The sequence below is a fragment of the Narcine bancroftii genome, chromosome 1 (genome assembly GCF_036971445.1).
Source record: "Narcine bancroftii isolate sNarBan1 chromosome 1, sNarBan1.hap1, whole genome shotgun sequence".
NCBI lineage: Eukaryota > Metazoa > Chordata > Chondrichthyes > Torpediniformes > Narcinidae > Narcine > Narcine bancroftii.
In genome coordinates this window covers 491,592,602-491,607,770 of record NC_091469.1, presented here as the reverse complement: position 1 = coordinate 491,607,770, position 15,169 = coordinate 491,592,602, and the positions used below count along the sequence as shown (strand labels likewise).

Sequence of the window (15,169 nt, the reverse complement as noted above, 5' to 3'; positions counted from 1 at the left end):
AAAGGGCCTACCCTGTATTCTTAAACTATGCCCTCTAGTCCTCGTCTCCCCCATCATTGGGAACAAGTAATCCGACTTCACCTTGTCTATCCCCCTGATGATTTTGTATACCTCAACCATGTCCCCCCTCATCCTTCTAAACTCCATCGGATACAAGTCCAGTTTTTCTAGCCTTTCAGCATATGTCAACCCCGCCATCCCTGGAACTAACCTTGTAAATCTGCGCTGCACACCCTCTATAGCTAGTATGTCCTTCCTCAAAATTGGAGAACAGAACTGGACGCAATACTCCAGGTGGGGTCTCACCAGGGCCCTGTACAACTGCAGAAGGGCGTCTCTGTTCCTATACTCCAATCCCCTCTTTATGAAAGCCAACATGCCATTTGCCTTCTTCACAACTTTCTGAACCTGCATGTTAGCCTTCAGTGACCGGTGAACAAGTACACCCAGATCCATTTGCACTTCCCCACTCCCTAGCTTGTCTCCATTTAAATAATACTCAGCTTTCCTATTATTGCCCCCAAAATGGATAACCTCACATTTGCTCACATTGCACGTCATCTTCCATTCAGCCGCCCACACCCCCAACCTGTCCAAGTCCCTCTGCATTTTCCTGACATCCTCCTCACACCCCACACCACCACCCAGTTTCGTGTCATCTGCAAATTTGCTCAAGTTATTAATAATCCCCTCATCCAAATCATTTACATAAATTACAAACAACTGAGGACCCAATACCGATTCCTGCGGCAATCCACTCGTCACATGCTGCCATCCTGAAAAAGACCCGCTTACTCCAACCCTTTGTTTCCTATTTCTTAACCAATTTCCTATCCATGTCAGCACCTTACCTCCAATACCATGCTCCCTGATCTTGCCCACTAGTCTCCCGTGCGGTGCCTTATCAAAGGCCTTCTGGAAGTCCAAATACACCACATCCACTGGCTCTCCCAAGTCCACCCTCTTTGTCACATCCTCAAAAAATTCCAGAAGGTGAGTCAAGCATCACTTACCCTTAAGGAATCCATGCTGACTAGCCCTTATACTATTATTTCTGCCTAAGTGTTCTGCTATGACTCCTTTTATGATAGATTCCAATATCTTCCCCACCACTGACGTCAGGCTGACCGGTCTATAATTTCCCGTTTTCTCCCTCCCTCCCTTCTTAAAAATCGGCACCACATCAGCCACTCTCCAATCCTCAGGGACCTCCCCCGAATCTATGGAACTTTGGAAAATGTCGACCAGTGCCTCCACAATTTCCATAGCAACTTCTTTAAGCACCCTGGGATGCAGCCCATCAGGCCCTGGGGTTTTATCAGCCCTCGGTCCCAACAATTTACTCACAACCTCCTGCTTCTGGATCCAGATGTCCATTAGATCCCCTACTTCCCCAGGAAAGTTCCCCAAGTCTCTTGATACCGCATGACCACTACCCACTAACTGACTATAACCTATATCCTCCTTGGTGAAGACAGATGCAAAGTATTTGTTAAATTCCTCAGCCATCTCCTTGTTTCCGGTAATAATTTTACCCTTTTCCATTCTTAATGGACCAATTTTAGACCGAACCAATTTCTTCCTCTTCACATATTTAAAAAAGCTTTTGCTATCCTCCATTATATTATTTGCTAATTTCCTCTCGTACTTCATTTTCCCCTCTCTTATGGCTTTCTTAGTTACCCTCTGATGCTCTTTGAAGGTTTCCCAATCCTCTAACTTCCCACTCCGCTTCACTATCTTATACTTACTCCCTTTGGATTTGATATTACACTTGATTTCATTAGTTAGCCACGGCTGCCATTTGCATCTCCTAGAGCCTTTCCTCCACTTTGGAATAAATTTGTCCTGAAACCTGTGAAAAATGTCCAAAAATACCTGCCATTTTTCCTCAGTTGTCCTCCCAGCTAGTGTATCTTTCCATTTTATTTTGGCTAGCTCCTCCCTCATAGCTGCATAATCCCCTTTATTTAACTGCAGTACAGATGCTTCCGACTTCCTTTCTTTTTCCCTTTCTAATTGCAGCTCAAAAGTAACCATGCCATGGTCACTATTCCCTAATGGCTCCCCTACATCGAGGTCACTTATTAACTCTGCGTCACTGCACAGCACCAAGTCCAGAATCGACTTCCCCCTGGTAGGTTCCTCCACTAGCTGCTCCAAGAAAGTATCTCGTAGACATTCAATAAACTCAGTCTCTTTTGCTCCTGCCCCCGTCTGATTATACCAGTCCACCTTCATGTTAAAGTCCCCCATAACTACTGTATTGCTACCACTTTGACATGCCACTCTTAATTCCTGATTTATACTTCTACTGATATCTAAGCTACTTTTCGGAGGCCTGTAAATGACCCCCATTATGGTCCTCATGCCTTTGCAATTTCTTAATTCTATCCAAACAGACTTTCAATGTCTTTCCTTTCAAACGCCTGAATTTCATTTCTTACCAATAGAGCTACCCCACCTCCTCTTCCTAACTTTCTGTCTTTTCTATAGGACGTGTACCCTGGGACATTTATTTCCCAATCCTGCCCTTCCCGCAGCCATGACTCTGTTACTCCGACAATATCATAACCTCCCATTGCCATTTGTGCCTCAAGCTCATCCATTTTATTCCTTACACTCCGTGCATTCATACACAATACCTTGATACCATATCTCCTTTCTCCCTCCACCTTTGTTCTCAATGCACTTGTCCCTACTCTCCTATTCTTTTTAGTTCCCTTTTTCCTTATTGTTTCACCGTCTAACTGAAGCACCCCTATATTGACTCTCCTATATGCTTTCCTATCAGTCCTGTTCCCTTCCCCCTGCCAAATTAGTTTAAATCAAATCTGACAGCATTTTTAAACCTAACTGCCAGTATATTGGACCCCATTGCATTCAGGTGTAAACCATCCCTCCTGTAGAGGTCTTATCTTCCCCAGAAGAGATCCCAATGGTCAATGAACCTGAATCCCTGCACTCTGCACCATTCCTCCAGCCACACATTTAACCTCCTGATTTTATTATTTTTGCCCCCACCCATGTACAGCACAGGTAGCAGCCCCGAGATTACAACCTTGGAGGTTCTGCTTCTTAACCTCCTTCCGAGCTCATGGTAGTCCCTTTTCAGGTTCTCCTCCTTCATCTTATCCACGTCATTTGTACCCACATGTATCAGGACTTCTGGCCGTTCACCTTCCCCCCCCCAGGATACTCTGAACCCTATCCGAGACGTCTCGCACCCTGGCTCCTGGGAGGCAACACACCATACGGGAACACTTGTCAGGTTCGCAGAATCTTTTGTCTGTTCCCCTGACGATGGAGTCCCCAATGACCACCTTGTTCCCCTTCCTTCCTTTCCGCACCACCGGTTCCCTTGGTGCAACCTCTGGCAGGTTATCTTCCCAAACTACATCCAATACACTATATTTGTTGCTAAAAGCAGTAGCCACCGGGGTGCTCACCACAGAGCTAGCAACTTTACCCCCTCCTCTGACAGTAGTCCACTTACCTGACTCCCCCAATCCAGGGGTAAGCACTTCCCTGAGCGTTGTATCTATAAATTCTTCACTCTCCCTGATAAGCCTCAGATCATCAAGCTGCAACTCCATTTCTTTAATTTTATTTTTTAATGCTTGTGTCTCATTACATCCCCTGCAGGTATGTCCTGTGGGAAGATTTAAGGTCCTTTCGCTTACCTCCTCACTCTCTCTTGCGAGCCTAAAGTCATCATGCTGGAGCTCCAGTTCATCAACTCGGCCCCTAAGGAACCCCACCTCTTTGCACCTGGCACAGATATGGTCATTTGGGAGGGTGGAGGTCACCCATGCCTCCCACATCTGGCAACTTGAGCAGAGCACTAACCCCATAGGCATGGCTCAGCTTTATAATGTACAGTGCACTCTCCTAGGAAGTGCTAATAAAAACAGCCAACCTTTCGATCCGCCTGCTTTCGCCGAAGCCTGATGAGCCAAAGCCTGGAAGTCTCACTCCTTCGCTGGGCCACTCGCTCGCTGGGCCACTCGCTCGCTGTCCCTCTTATTTATTGGCCTTTTACCAATTAACCCCTACACGCTCTCCTGTAGGCCCGTCCGACCAATGGCCGCCTCCGACGCCGACTCCTCTCCGCAGGCCCCGATAAATTTTCTTACCTGCCCCCCGACTCGTTTCTTCTCTGTCCTTCTCCTCTCTCCTCTCCTCTCCTCTCCCGACTGCTAGGCCCTGTCCCCAGTAAGAGCCCTTAAAAAGACCTCACCTTCCCGACATGCTCTCCTGTAGGCCCGTCCGACCAATGGCCGCCTCCGACAAAATGAGAAGGTATTGGGTCTAGTCACGAGTTGAGTCAATTCACAGTCTCACCAGCCATATGACACTTCAGCACTTGGTTGAGATTGTTTCATGGAGATATGAGGTGCGCAGGGGTGCAGCCCCTTGCTCGAAGGGGTTGGTCTTCAAGTTCTGGCTGCATTTCAGGCCCACGCTCCTGGTCTTTGGGCACCCAGTTACGGAGGAGGGTTGCCTTCATCAGTCTGGTTCTGGACCTGGCCAAGATGGCCATCCATGGGTCTAGACAGAGGGCAGTCGAGGCTTCAGCTCAGGCTGTCTGCCCCTCTACTGAGAATTCTTGTGTGTGTGTGTATCCTATCCCTGCAGCTGTGAAGGTGTGCCGGCTGGAGGAGGCGTTATCTGAGCTGGGGGAGAAGGAGCGGCAGGATGCCCTGGGCCTTTGTGAGCAGCTCGGCGACTTCTGCTGTAAGCTGACGAGCTACCAGAAAGCCATCGACTACTACCAGATGCAGGTAACTGGGGCTCAGGGCAGACTGCTCCGATTCACGCCCGCCAGGAATAGTACCTCACACCACAATGGGGTGGCAGTAGGTCATTGTCAAAGCGAAAGTACTGTATGTACTCATGTAATAGTCAGGTTTTGGGGACCAGTTCTTTGGGTCAAATTTGGGGGGGGCTTTTACATGGATACTACTTTGACTGCGGTAAGTACGTGGATTGTTCAAGGTGTCAGGAGCTTGGATGGCCAGGAGCGGGTGGTATATCCACGTTTGAGGCATTGAGCTTGGATGGGCAGGGCGTCAGGAGCTCTGATGGGCGGGCAGCTGGGGTGAGGGTCCACTGATGGGACAACGGGAGCTCCGGTGGGCGGCTGGAGAGTTGGGAGTTTCGGTGGACAGATGGCCGGGGCATCGGGAGCTCCGATTGGCGGGTGGCCGGGGCATTGGGAGGTTCAGTGTGCAGGCAGGCGGGTGACTGGGACGTCGGGAGCTCCATTGGGTGGGCGGCTGGGGCGTCAGGAGCTCTTGTGGGCGGGCAGCCAAGATGCGGGTTCACGTTTGGAGCATCAGGACCTCTGGCAGGTGGGCGGTCAAGGCCACACAACTGCCCTGATATTCACATGATCCTGGCCTGAGGTCTGATACAGGGCCCCTTTCCTGAAGCTTTGTGTGGGGAGAGGAAAGGTGTGTCTGTACTAACAGTGTCCTCACAACTCACACTGGCAGCATGCTTTGTATCACCAGTTATTCCCTGGTACATTGCCCTGAATCCCTCACCCAGACTGAGTGCCACCAACAGTATAGCTGGCGCCAGGTTACGGCTGATCCTTACATATGCTCCACTTGTAGTACAACAGTAGGAGCATAAGTCAGCCTTTTAGCCTGTCAATCCTACTGCCTCATTCAATGAGATCATGGCTGATCAGGCCGTGAACTTGGCTCCACCTACCTGCCCATTCCCCAGAATCCTTAATTCTGCAATTATCTGATTCTCTAACATATTTAATGAGGCAGCCTCTACTGCTTCCTTGGGCAGAGAATGCCACAGATTTGCTGCTCTCTGGGTGATGCAGATGCTCACCTCCGTCCATCTCAAGATGACTTAATAGAGGTCTACAAGATTATGAGAGGCATAGATAAGGTCAGCACCTTTTTCCTGGGTAACAATACCCATCAGTGCTCTGTGATTAATAAGGGATGACTGTAAGTGGGAAGGGAAGGTTGAGACCCACTGCTCTTGACCCAATTGTTATTGAAATATGTCGCTTGAGAAAAATTGTCATTGGCCCATTTCCTTTGGAGCAATGAAACCATGCACATAACGAGTCAATGAGGGACGATTAAAACCGTGGTTTTCAAACTTTTTCTTTGCACTCACAGACCACCTTAAGCAATCCTTTACTAATCACAGATTGACTGGATCCTTACATGGATAGGAGGGGACTAGAGGGGTATGGACCGGGTGCTGGTCAGTGGGACTAGGAGGGGGGGGATTTGCTACGGCATGGACTAGTAGGGCCGAACTGGCCTGTTCTGTGCTGTAAGTGGTTATATGGTTATACTTATGACACAGGGATTGCTTAAGGTGGAATGTGAGTTTAGGGGGGCAGTTTGAAAACCACTGTTCTAAACGTTCTGTCCTGGGGAATCTCTGACCCTCTCCAATGCTTCACATCCCATGAGTGGTGACCAGTCGCACCGTCCTCCAGCTGTGACCCAACCTCTGGTTTATTATGCTTAACCATAACCTCCCACTTGAATTCATGAGACAAGGATCCTGATATCTTGTTCCCCACTGGATCTACCTGTGCTGCCACTTGCAGGGACGTACACTGAGGTCCCTCCGTCCCTCAATACTCCCTGAAGCCCAACATGACATCCCCTTGCTGCACACCGATGTGCAATCCCCCACAGGCTGACTCTCCTTTCCCTCTTCTAATCTCCACTCCCTCTCTCCTTCCATTCTGCTCCCTTTCTCCCTCCCACCTCCACTGCCTCTCTCCTTCGCCTCCTCCCATCTTTTCTCCCTCGCTCCTTCCCTTCCTCCCATATTGTTCCCTCCATTAGCTTCGCCACGCGGAAGACCTGCGCAAACCGGACCGCGAGCTGGCTGTCATTCACTTCTCACTGGCAGCCACCTTTGCTGACCTCAATGACTACGAAATGTCTCTGAAACACTACGAGGCTGAACTCCATCTGCAACAGGGAAACCCAAAGGAGGTGAGTCTGTGTGCGTGGCTCGTGGTGGCACTAGGAGTTCGTGATCCTGCCTGGGCAAACAGGGCATCTAAACACTACACTGCAGACAGCGCGTCCAGATGACACCTTCCCTTCTCTGGCGGACAGGATCTCAGGGAGATTGAGTCTGAAGACATCCTGCCTCACTGGGACAGGAGTTCTCAGCAGCGACAGAACCCAGACAGTGGGGGCCTGTGCCGAGCTGTTTTCAAGGTTCACCATGACCAGCGTTCGGCATGCACATTGGCCCTGCCTGGGACATGGTGCGAGGAAGGGGGCTTGCTCGTCCTCGTATTGCACTTTGACGGGGAACGAGGGCAGGGTTGAGGGGCTGACCTTTATCTCTTCACCCACGATAAAGGATTGACGTCACTGTCCTGTGTTGCAGGAGTGCAAGACTTGGCTGAAAGTGGCAATGACCAAAGAAGAGTGTGGTCGGCCCTACGGCGAACTGGAGCAGTGTTACCAGATGGCACTGCGGTGTGCCGAGCATGCTGAACTTTCCCGACTGCAGGTAATGTGGCCCTCCCACCAGAAAGTCCCCACCACTGAGGGCCTGGCAATGAGTGCAGAGAAGATTTACTACGATGTTGCCTGAACTTCAGGATCTGAATTACAGGGAAAGGTTACACAAGTTAGGACTTTATTTCCTGGAGTGTAGAAGAATGAAGGGAGATTTGATAGATGTATTTAAAATTATGAGGGGTATAGACAGAGTAAATGTTGTTATGAGCCCAGAAGACCCCAAAACCCTGCAGCAATAGATACTTACGAAGACAAATGGTTACTTAAACAAAAGTTGCTTTTAATTATCTTTAAACATGAAAATAGAATCAAACTTTAACTTATCACTAACTTACTTAACCTAATTTAACCCCCTTCTAATTCTAAGTGCACGTGTATGTAATGTGTATGTAAGTTCAGAAATGTTTTTTGGTTCACAGTCCAATCTCCTTTCTCATTCCTCCAAGTTCACTGGTTGCAGGCAATTCTTATACTGTGCACAGAATTTAACATAAAGTTCACCAGGCTTTGGCGCTCGAAAGGTAAATGGTTACCGCTCAGGAAGGTTCTTGTCGGTTTTCAGAGAGAGATTTGTTGTTCCAGGACATCCACAACTGATGTACTTCCATCAGCCACTTCAGTGTCTTGCTGATGAAACTTGCCCCTTCAGGGTTCTCCAGATGATTCCCTCTTTCTTTCAGGTGACCACAGAGTACCTTTTTGTTCCTTATTCCAAGTGAAACATTAGACAGCCAGCCCTCTCCTCTTGCATGAACCACAAGGGCTTTGCCATTGTTAAAAAAATTGGAAGAGGATTTGAAAAGATGGAAAGATTTACCATTAACTTTAATAGGATGAGTGAATTGTATTAAAATGAACATTTTTCCAAGAATACAATATTTGTTTCAATCATTACCCATTCAAGTACCAGAAATTTTCTTTTGAAACTTGAATAAAATAAGACGTGAATTCCTTTGGAGAGGTAAAGATGTCAAGATTGGTTTAGAAAAATTAATGTGGAAATTTGATCAGGTGGACTAAGACGACCAAACTTTAAGAATTATTTTAAAACAGCTCAATTGAGATTTTTGTCCTCCTGTTATCAACACAATGAAAAGCCAGCTTGGATTCAAATAGAAATGAATAAAATTTGTGAAACTATTCCGGAGATAATTTTGTATAAATAGAATAGTGAGTTGTTTAAAGGAACTAAAGATTTTTCTGTATTGAAACATATTTTAAATTTACGGAATAGAATTCATACTGAGAGAGGAATTGAAAATTATCAATGACCAAAATGTTGTTAAAACAAAATCAACTTCTTCCTTTTCTTTGAATAATTCTTTATTTGATAATTGGTATAGTAAAGGTATACAGAGAATAAAAGATTGTTTCTTAGAATCTTTTTTTGTAACTATTGATCAATTAAAAGATAAATGCAATATACATAATAATACAATTTTTGCATATTATCAATTAAAAATATATTTGAAAAAGAATCTGGGAGCAGATCTGAGACTCCCTAAACAAAGTCAGTTTGAAGATATAATAACAGATATATTTGTTGTTAAGCAATTTATTACTAATATGTATTACTAAACTTACAAGATACTGTAAAGAAAAAAGATTAATATATATATCAAAAATTCATTGGGAGAAAGATTTAAATATACAAATTCAGGAGGAAATTTGGTCAAAATTATGTTATGAAAGTGTTACGAATACCGTAAATGTTAGATATCAAATGGTTCAATATAACTTTCTTCATCAATTGTATTATACTCCACATAAGTTAAATGGACTTAATCCTAATTATTCAAATAAGTGTTTTCGATGTACGAAAGAAATAGGGACTTTTTTACATTCAGTGTGGTCTTGTGAAAAAGTGGAAAGGTTATGGAATGAGCTGAGGTTATTATTAGGGCAAATTATTTGCCATTGTTAAAAAAAAATTGGAAGAGGATTTGAAAAGATGGAAAGATTTATCAATAATGTTAATAGGACGATTGAATTGTGTTAAAATGAATATTTTTCCAAGAATACAATATTTGTTTCAATCATTGCCCATTCAAGTACCAGAATATTTTTACTTGGAGATATTTATGAAAATAATATAAAATTGAAATTGAACAAATATCAAGAAAAAAAATTAAGTCTTGCAATAGCAACTGCAAAGAAATGTCTAGCGAAATCAAGGAAAGATGATAGAGAAGTGTTATTAAGTAGATGGTACAATGAGAAGCGAAATTGTATACCTTTGGAAAAATTACATATAGTTTAAGGAATCAAGTTGAAAGTTTTTATAGTATTTGGAAATTAATTAATTCCAAATTCATTCTCATCTCCTCAAAATTAGCCTTTTTCCGATCAAAAATCTCAACCCTGGGTCCAGACCTATCTTTTCCCATAATTATTTTGAAATCAATAGTATTGTGATCACTGGACCCAAAGTTCTCCGCAACACACACTTCTGTCACCTGACCCATCTCATTTCCTAATAGCAGATCTGCCCCTTCTCTAGTTGGTGCCTACAGATATTGATGTAGAAAAATATCCTGCACACATTTAACAAACTCCAAACTATCCAGCCCATTTATAGTAAGGATGTCCCAGTCAATGTGGAAAGTTAAAATCTCCCACAATCACAACCTGGAGTTTACTACAAATATCTGCTATTTCTTTACAAATTTGTTCCTCCAGTTCCCTCTCCGCATTAGGTGGTCTATAATACACCCCATGAGTGTTACCATTTCTTTCCCACTCCTCAATTCCACCCATAATGCTTCTCTAGATGAGTCCTCTGATCTATCATTCCAAAGTACCGTTGTAAAACTCTCTCTAACAAGTAATGCAACACCTTTCCCTCTTGTTCCCCCTATTCTATCACACACCACCCAGCCAAACCCCTCTGATCTTCTCATTGGCTCACTGCCACACAGTTGATCCTGACACTCTCATTCTCTTCCTCCTGTGACTGAGATCCATCACCCATATACTGGCGCATATATCCACGCATGCATGCTATTACCCTGATCAGCGGCAACCAGTAGCGCTCCCAACACAGGTAAATACGCGACCGCGACATTGCCTTGCTTTGTAACCTGCAGCCTTGTCAAGGCCTAGGAGTGACACAACTTCCTGCTGCAGGTGCGAACGTTGAAGCTTCTCCATGCGGTGCAGGACAAGAATGAGCACCCCGAGGCGAGCCTCACCCTGACCCAGCTGCAGGAGCTGCAGCAGGACAGTGAGAGCGGGGATGAGAGCGAGGCAGATGAGCGAGACAACAGTGAACCAATGGAAGACAGTGAGCTGGAGCTCTCCGAGAGTGGTATGTCAGCGCGTGGCATGATTCTCCTGTACAGGTGTGTGCGCAGGCAACTCCTCTCTGGCTCTCCTGTGTTCCTTTACTCCTGTAAAGATTGTGTACTTGAGATTATGTACTGCTCCCGTGGGGCAGTTATGCCTACGATTCCCCACTGATATGGGGTCCACCAGGTGGTCGAGGCTTTCACAAAGTGGGTGAGCATGCTCCACAGAGCAGTTCGCAGAGGGGATTGATTGGGCTGGTGCTGTCATTGTAAGGGGAGCCTGTCTGGATGGTTTCTCTGGAACAAGAGTGAGATGAGGTTGAACTGAACTGTTAAATGTTTGACAGCTCACGTGCAGAGGCTTAGATAGGGTGGACAGCCAGTACCTTTTTCCTGGGCGGAAATGGCCTTTGACAAAGGACATCTGCAGAAGGTGGGTGGAAGATAGTTTAGGGAAGGTATCAGAGGTAAGTGTTTTACACAGAATGGTGAGTGTCTGGAAGGCACCTGCTGGGGGTGTTGGTGGAAGCTGGAACAATAGTAACATAGAACATTACAGCACAGTACAGACCCTTCAGCCCATTTCTCACTCCTCCAAGTTCACTGGTTGCAGGCAATTCTTATACTGTGCACAGAATTTAACATGTATAAAGTTCACCTTCCCTACCTCACACCTGTAACCCCCTATTTTTATTACATCCATGTGCCTGTCTAAGAGAATTTTAAATGGCCCTAATGTTCCAGCCTCCACCACCACCCCTGGCAATGCATTCCAGGCACCCACAACTCTATGTGTATTAAAAAAAACTTACCCCTGACATCTCCCCTCAACTTTCCTCCCCTCACCTTGAACAGATGTCCTCTGGTGTTTGCTTCTTTCACCCTAGGGAAAAGGCTCTGGCCGTCCACCCTATCTATGCCTCTCATAATCTTGTAGACCTCTGTTAGGTCACCATTCATCCTTCTTCACCAGCTCTGCTAGCTCATTTAAAAGACTTGCATAGACAAGTGGACGTTCTGGGTGTGAGGTAGTGAAGGGTTAGATTGTAGGTTTACATGGGTCAGCACAACATTGTGGGCTGAATGGCCTGTACTATTCATTGTTATGGAATCTGGAACATAGAAAATGTCGCCAGTTCAAGCAGCAGCTCTTTCAGGTCGAAATCCCACATCAGGACTATTGGGGGATAGAAAAGGCTGGCAATGAGCAGGGGGTGGGGTGTTTGTTGGTTGGCAGGATAGGTGGGACCAGGTGGGGAGGAGGTGATGGGCAGATGGAGCCAGACAGGGCAGGGGGTCAGAGTGGATCTCTCAGCAGTCTTTCTTGTTTAGATGACGATGAGATGGAAGGTTATGATAAATCTGTCTCAGGACCAAGGAAGATAAATCGAGTAAGTAATGTCTCTAAATTTTCTAAAATGTAAACAGTATCAGGCCCTTCTGGCCCACGTGCATCCAATTACACCCAATTAACCCATAAACCCTGGTTTGTTTGGAACAGTGGGAAGAAATCAGAGACCCCGGGGAAAACCCACGCAGACACAGGGAGAAAGTAAAAACTCCTTACAGACAGCACGGGATTTGAACCCCAGTCGCTGGTGCTGTAACAGCGTTGTGGTAACCGCTATGCTAACTGAGAGACAAATGCAAGAAGTAGGAATTTGGCCCCTCAAGCCTGCTCTGCCTGACCTACACACGCCTTGATTTCCCCATCTCTGTTATAAACGAATTAAACAACTTTCCTCAGAGAGGACAATTCCAAAAGCTCACTCTCTCCCCAACTGAAGACATCTCAGTCACGGAGCCAGATAGCACTGAGCAAACCCTTCAGGCCAATGTAAACATGCCAATCAATCCGGCTTCTGGGCTGGTCCCATGTTCCCCCCCCCTTAATTAAACCCCCCCATCTCTCCCTTACGTAAACCCCCATCCCTCCCCAACTTAAACCCCCCCCCCCGCTTAAACATCCCGTTCCCTCCTCACAAAACCTACCTCTGAGTATTTTTTGTCCGAACACCATGGAGTGCTGTGTTGTGCTAAAGGTATGATGTAATGGACTTTGATGTTGCTTAGTGAAACGTCAGTAGCTGCTGTGAGCTAATGGCTGTGTTGTCCACAGTGGAACCGCAGGAATGAGAAGGGGGAGACAGTGTTACACCGCGCCTGCATCGATGGGAATCTGAAGCATGTCCAATGTCTGGTGGAGAAGGTAAAGTACTCGAGTTGTCACATCGCTGGCGAGTAGCCTTTTGTTCCTGGGTCCCATGTGGAATCATGGAACAGCCCCTTTGGCTGACCAATGTGGCATCTGGGCTAGTCACACTTGCCTGCATATCGTATGTATCTGTCTAAATGTCCTTTTTAATTGTCGGAATTGTGCTCACCTCCACAGCAAGGTATGGACCAGCCTGTTTCAGACATGCGGACCACCGCTCAGATCCCTCTCCCTCTCACCCACTGGTTGTTCCCTGGGAAATAGACCATATAACCACTTACAGCACAGAACAGGCCAGTTCGGCCCTACTAGTCCATGCTGTAGCAAATCCCCACCCTCCTAGTCCCACTGACCAGCACCCGGTCCATACCCCTCTAGTCCCCTCCTATCCATGTAACGATCCAGTCTTTCCTTAAATGTAACCAATGATCCCGCCTCGACCACGTCTGCCGGAAGCTCATTCCACATCCCCACCACCCTCTGCGTAAAGAAATTTCCCCTCATGTTCCCTTATAATTTTCCCCCTTCAATCTTAAACCATGCCCTCTAGTTTGAATCTCCCCCTTTCTTAATTGAAAAAGCCTATCCACGTTTACTCTGTCTGTCCCTTTTAAAATCTTAAACACCTCTATCAAGTCCCCTCTCAATCTTCTACGCTCCAGAGAAAAAAGCCCCAGTCTGCACAACCTTTCCCTGTAATTCAAACCCTGAAATCCTGTCAACATTCTCGTGAACCTTCTCTGCACTCTCTCTATTTTGTTTACATCTTTCCTATAATTTGGTGACCAAAACTGTACACAGTACTCCAAATTTGGCCTCACCAATGCCTTGTACAATTTCATCATAACCTCCCTACTCTTGAATTCAATACTCCGATTTATGAAGGCCAACATTCCAAATGCCTTCTTCACCACACCATCTACCTGAGTATCAGCCTTGAGGGTACTATTTACCACAACTCCTAAATCCCTTTGTTACTCTGCACTCCTCAAAAGCCTACCATTTAATGCATATGACCTATTTAAATTTGCCTTTCCAAAATGTAGCACCTCACATTTATCTGTATTAAATTCCATCAGCCATTTCTCAGCCCACACCTCCAGCCTTCCTAAATTACCTTTTAATCTACGGTAATCTACCTCACTGTCCACAACACCACCAATCTTTGTGTCATCCGCAAACTTGCTTATCCAATTCTCCACCCCTACATCCAGATCGTTAATATATATAACAAATAATAGTGGACCCAGGACCGAACCCTGAGGAACTCCACTAGTCACCGGCCTCCAATTGGACAAACAATTTTCTACCACTACTCTCTGACACCTCCCATCCAACCACTGCTGAATCCATTTCACTACCTCTTTATTTATACCTAATGCCTCCACCTTTTTTCCTAACCTCCTGTGGGGAACTTTGTCAAAAGCTTTACTAAAGTCCAAATAGACAACATCCACAGCTTTCCCTTCATCAACCATAGACCACGAGCATTCATCTTATCCATGCCCCTCACAACTTTATAAACCTCTGTCAGGTCATCCCTCAGACCCCGGGACTCTTGGCTGTCAGTGGCTCTTGCTGAGGACAGCCCCTCGTATCAGGGGTCAGAACTGGTCGCAGGACCAGTCCAGACCAGCCCCAGCTGAAGCCAGCATGCTGTCCTCGTTCACGGAGTAAACCACTGAGAAGGGACAGCAGGCAGAGAGCAGCCGCAGGGTGCCCTCTCGTCAAATTGTCCTTGGAGATTTGCTGCTGGGGCCAGCTGTGGGTATGGGGGGGGGGGGGAGCGCTGGGACAAAGCGTTGGGGTGTTTATAGAATCACCCAGCATAGAAGCAGGCCCTTCAGCTCATCCTGGCCATGTATTTTTTTTTATGTCTTATTTTTGATTTTCCAAGTCTCACAAATCCAAAAGCACAGTACAACCTTCTCAACAATTATGTATTACATTACATTATCCAGTCATAGGTACTGGGACAAGGGTGTTTTAGGAGACAACACCACCTTTAGGCTGATACGTTGATTTATTTTTTCCATGTCTGGGGTTACGACCTGGGAGGTCTGAAATTACTAGACTTCAAAAAAAATTATTGAGTAGCCCAGTCGAGATTAATTGCTTCTTTACATGAGGGA

At 46.0% G+C, this 15,169-nt stretch overlaps 1 protein-coding gene across 1 annotated transcript in view; it reads left to right on the top strand.

The window, feature by feature from the left end:
- The window catches only part of tonsl (tonsoku-like, DNA repair protein), a 74,155-nt gene that overhangs the window by 30,221 nt on the left and 28,765 nt on the right, over nucleotides 1–15,169 (top strand). The window contains exons 8-13 of the mRNA XM_069915141.1: nucleotides 4,639–4,784; nucleotides 6,840–6,992; nucleotides 7,399–7,524; nucleotides 10,662–10,842; nucleotides 12,155–12,213; nucleotides 12,942–13,031. Coding sequence (XP_069771242.1) covers nucleotides 4,639–4,784; nucleotides 6,840–6,992; nucleotides 7,399–7,524; nucleotides 10,662–10,842; nucleotides 12,155–12,213; nucleotides 12,942–13,031 — 755 coding nt within the window. The remainder of the gene's footprint in view (nucleotides 1–4,638; nucleotides 4,785–6,839; nucleotides 6,993–7,398; nucleotides 7,525–10,661; nucleotides 10,843–12,154; nucleotides 12,214–12,941; nucleotides 13,032–15,169) is intronic.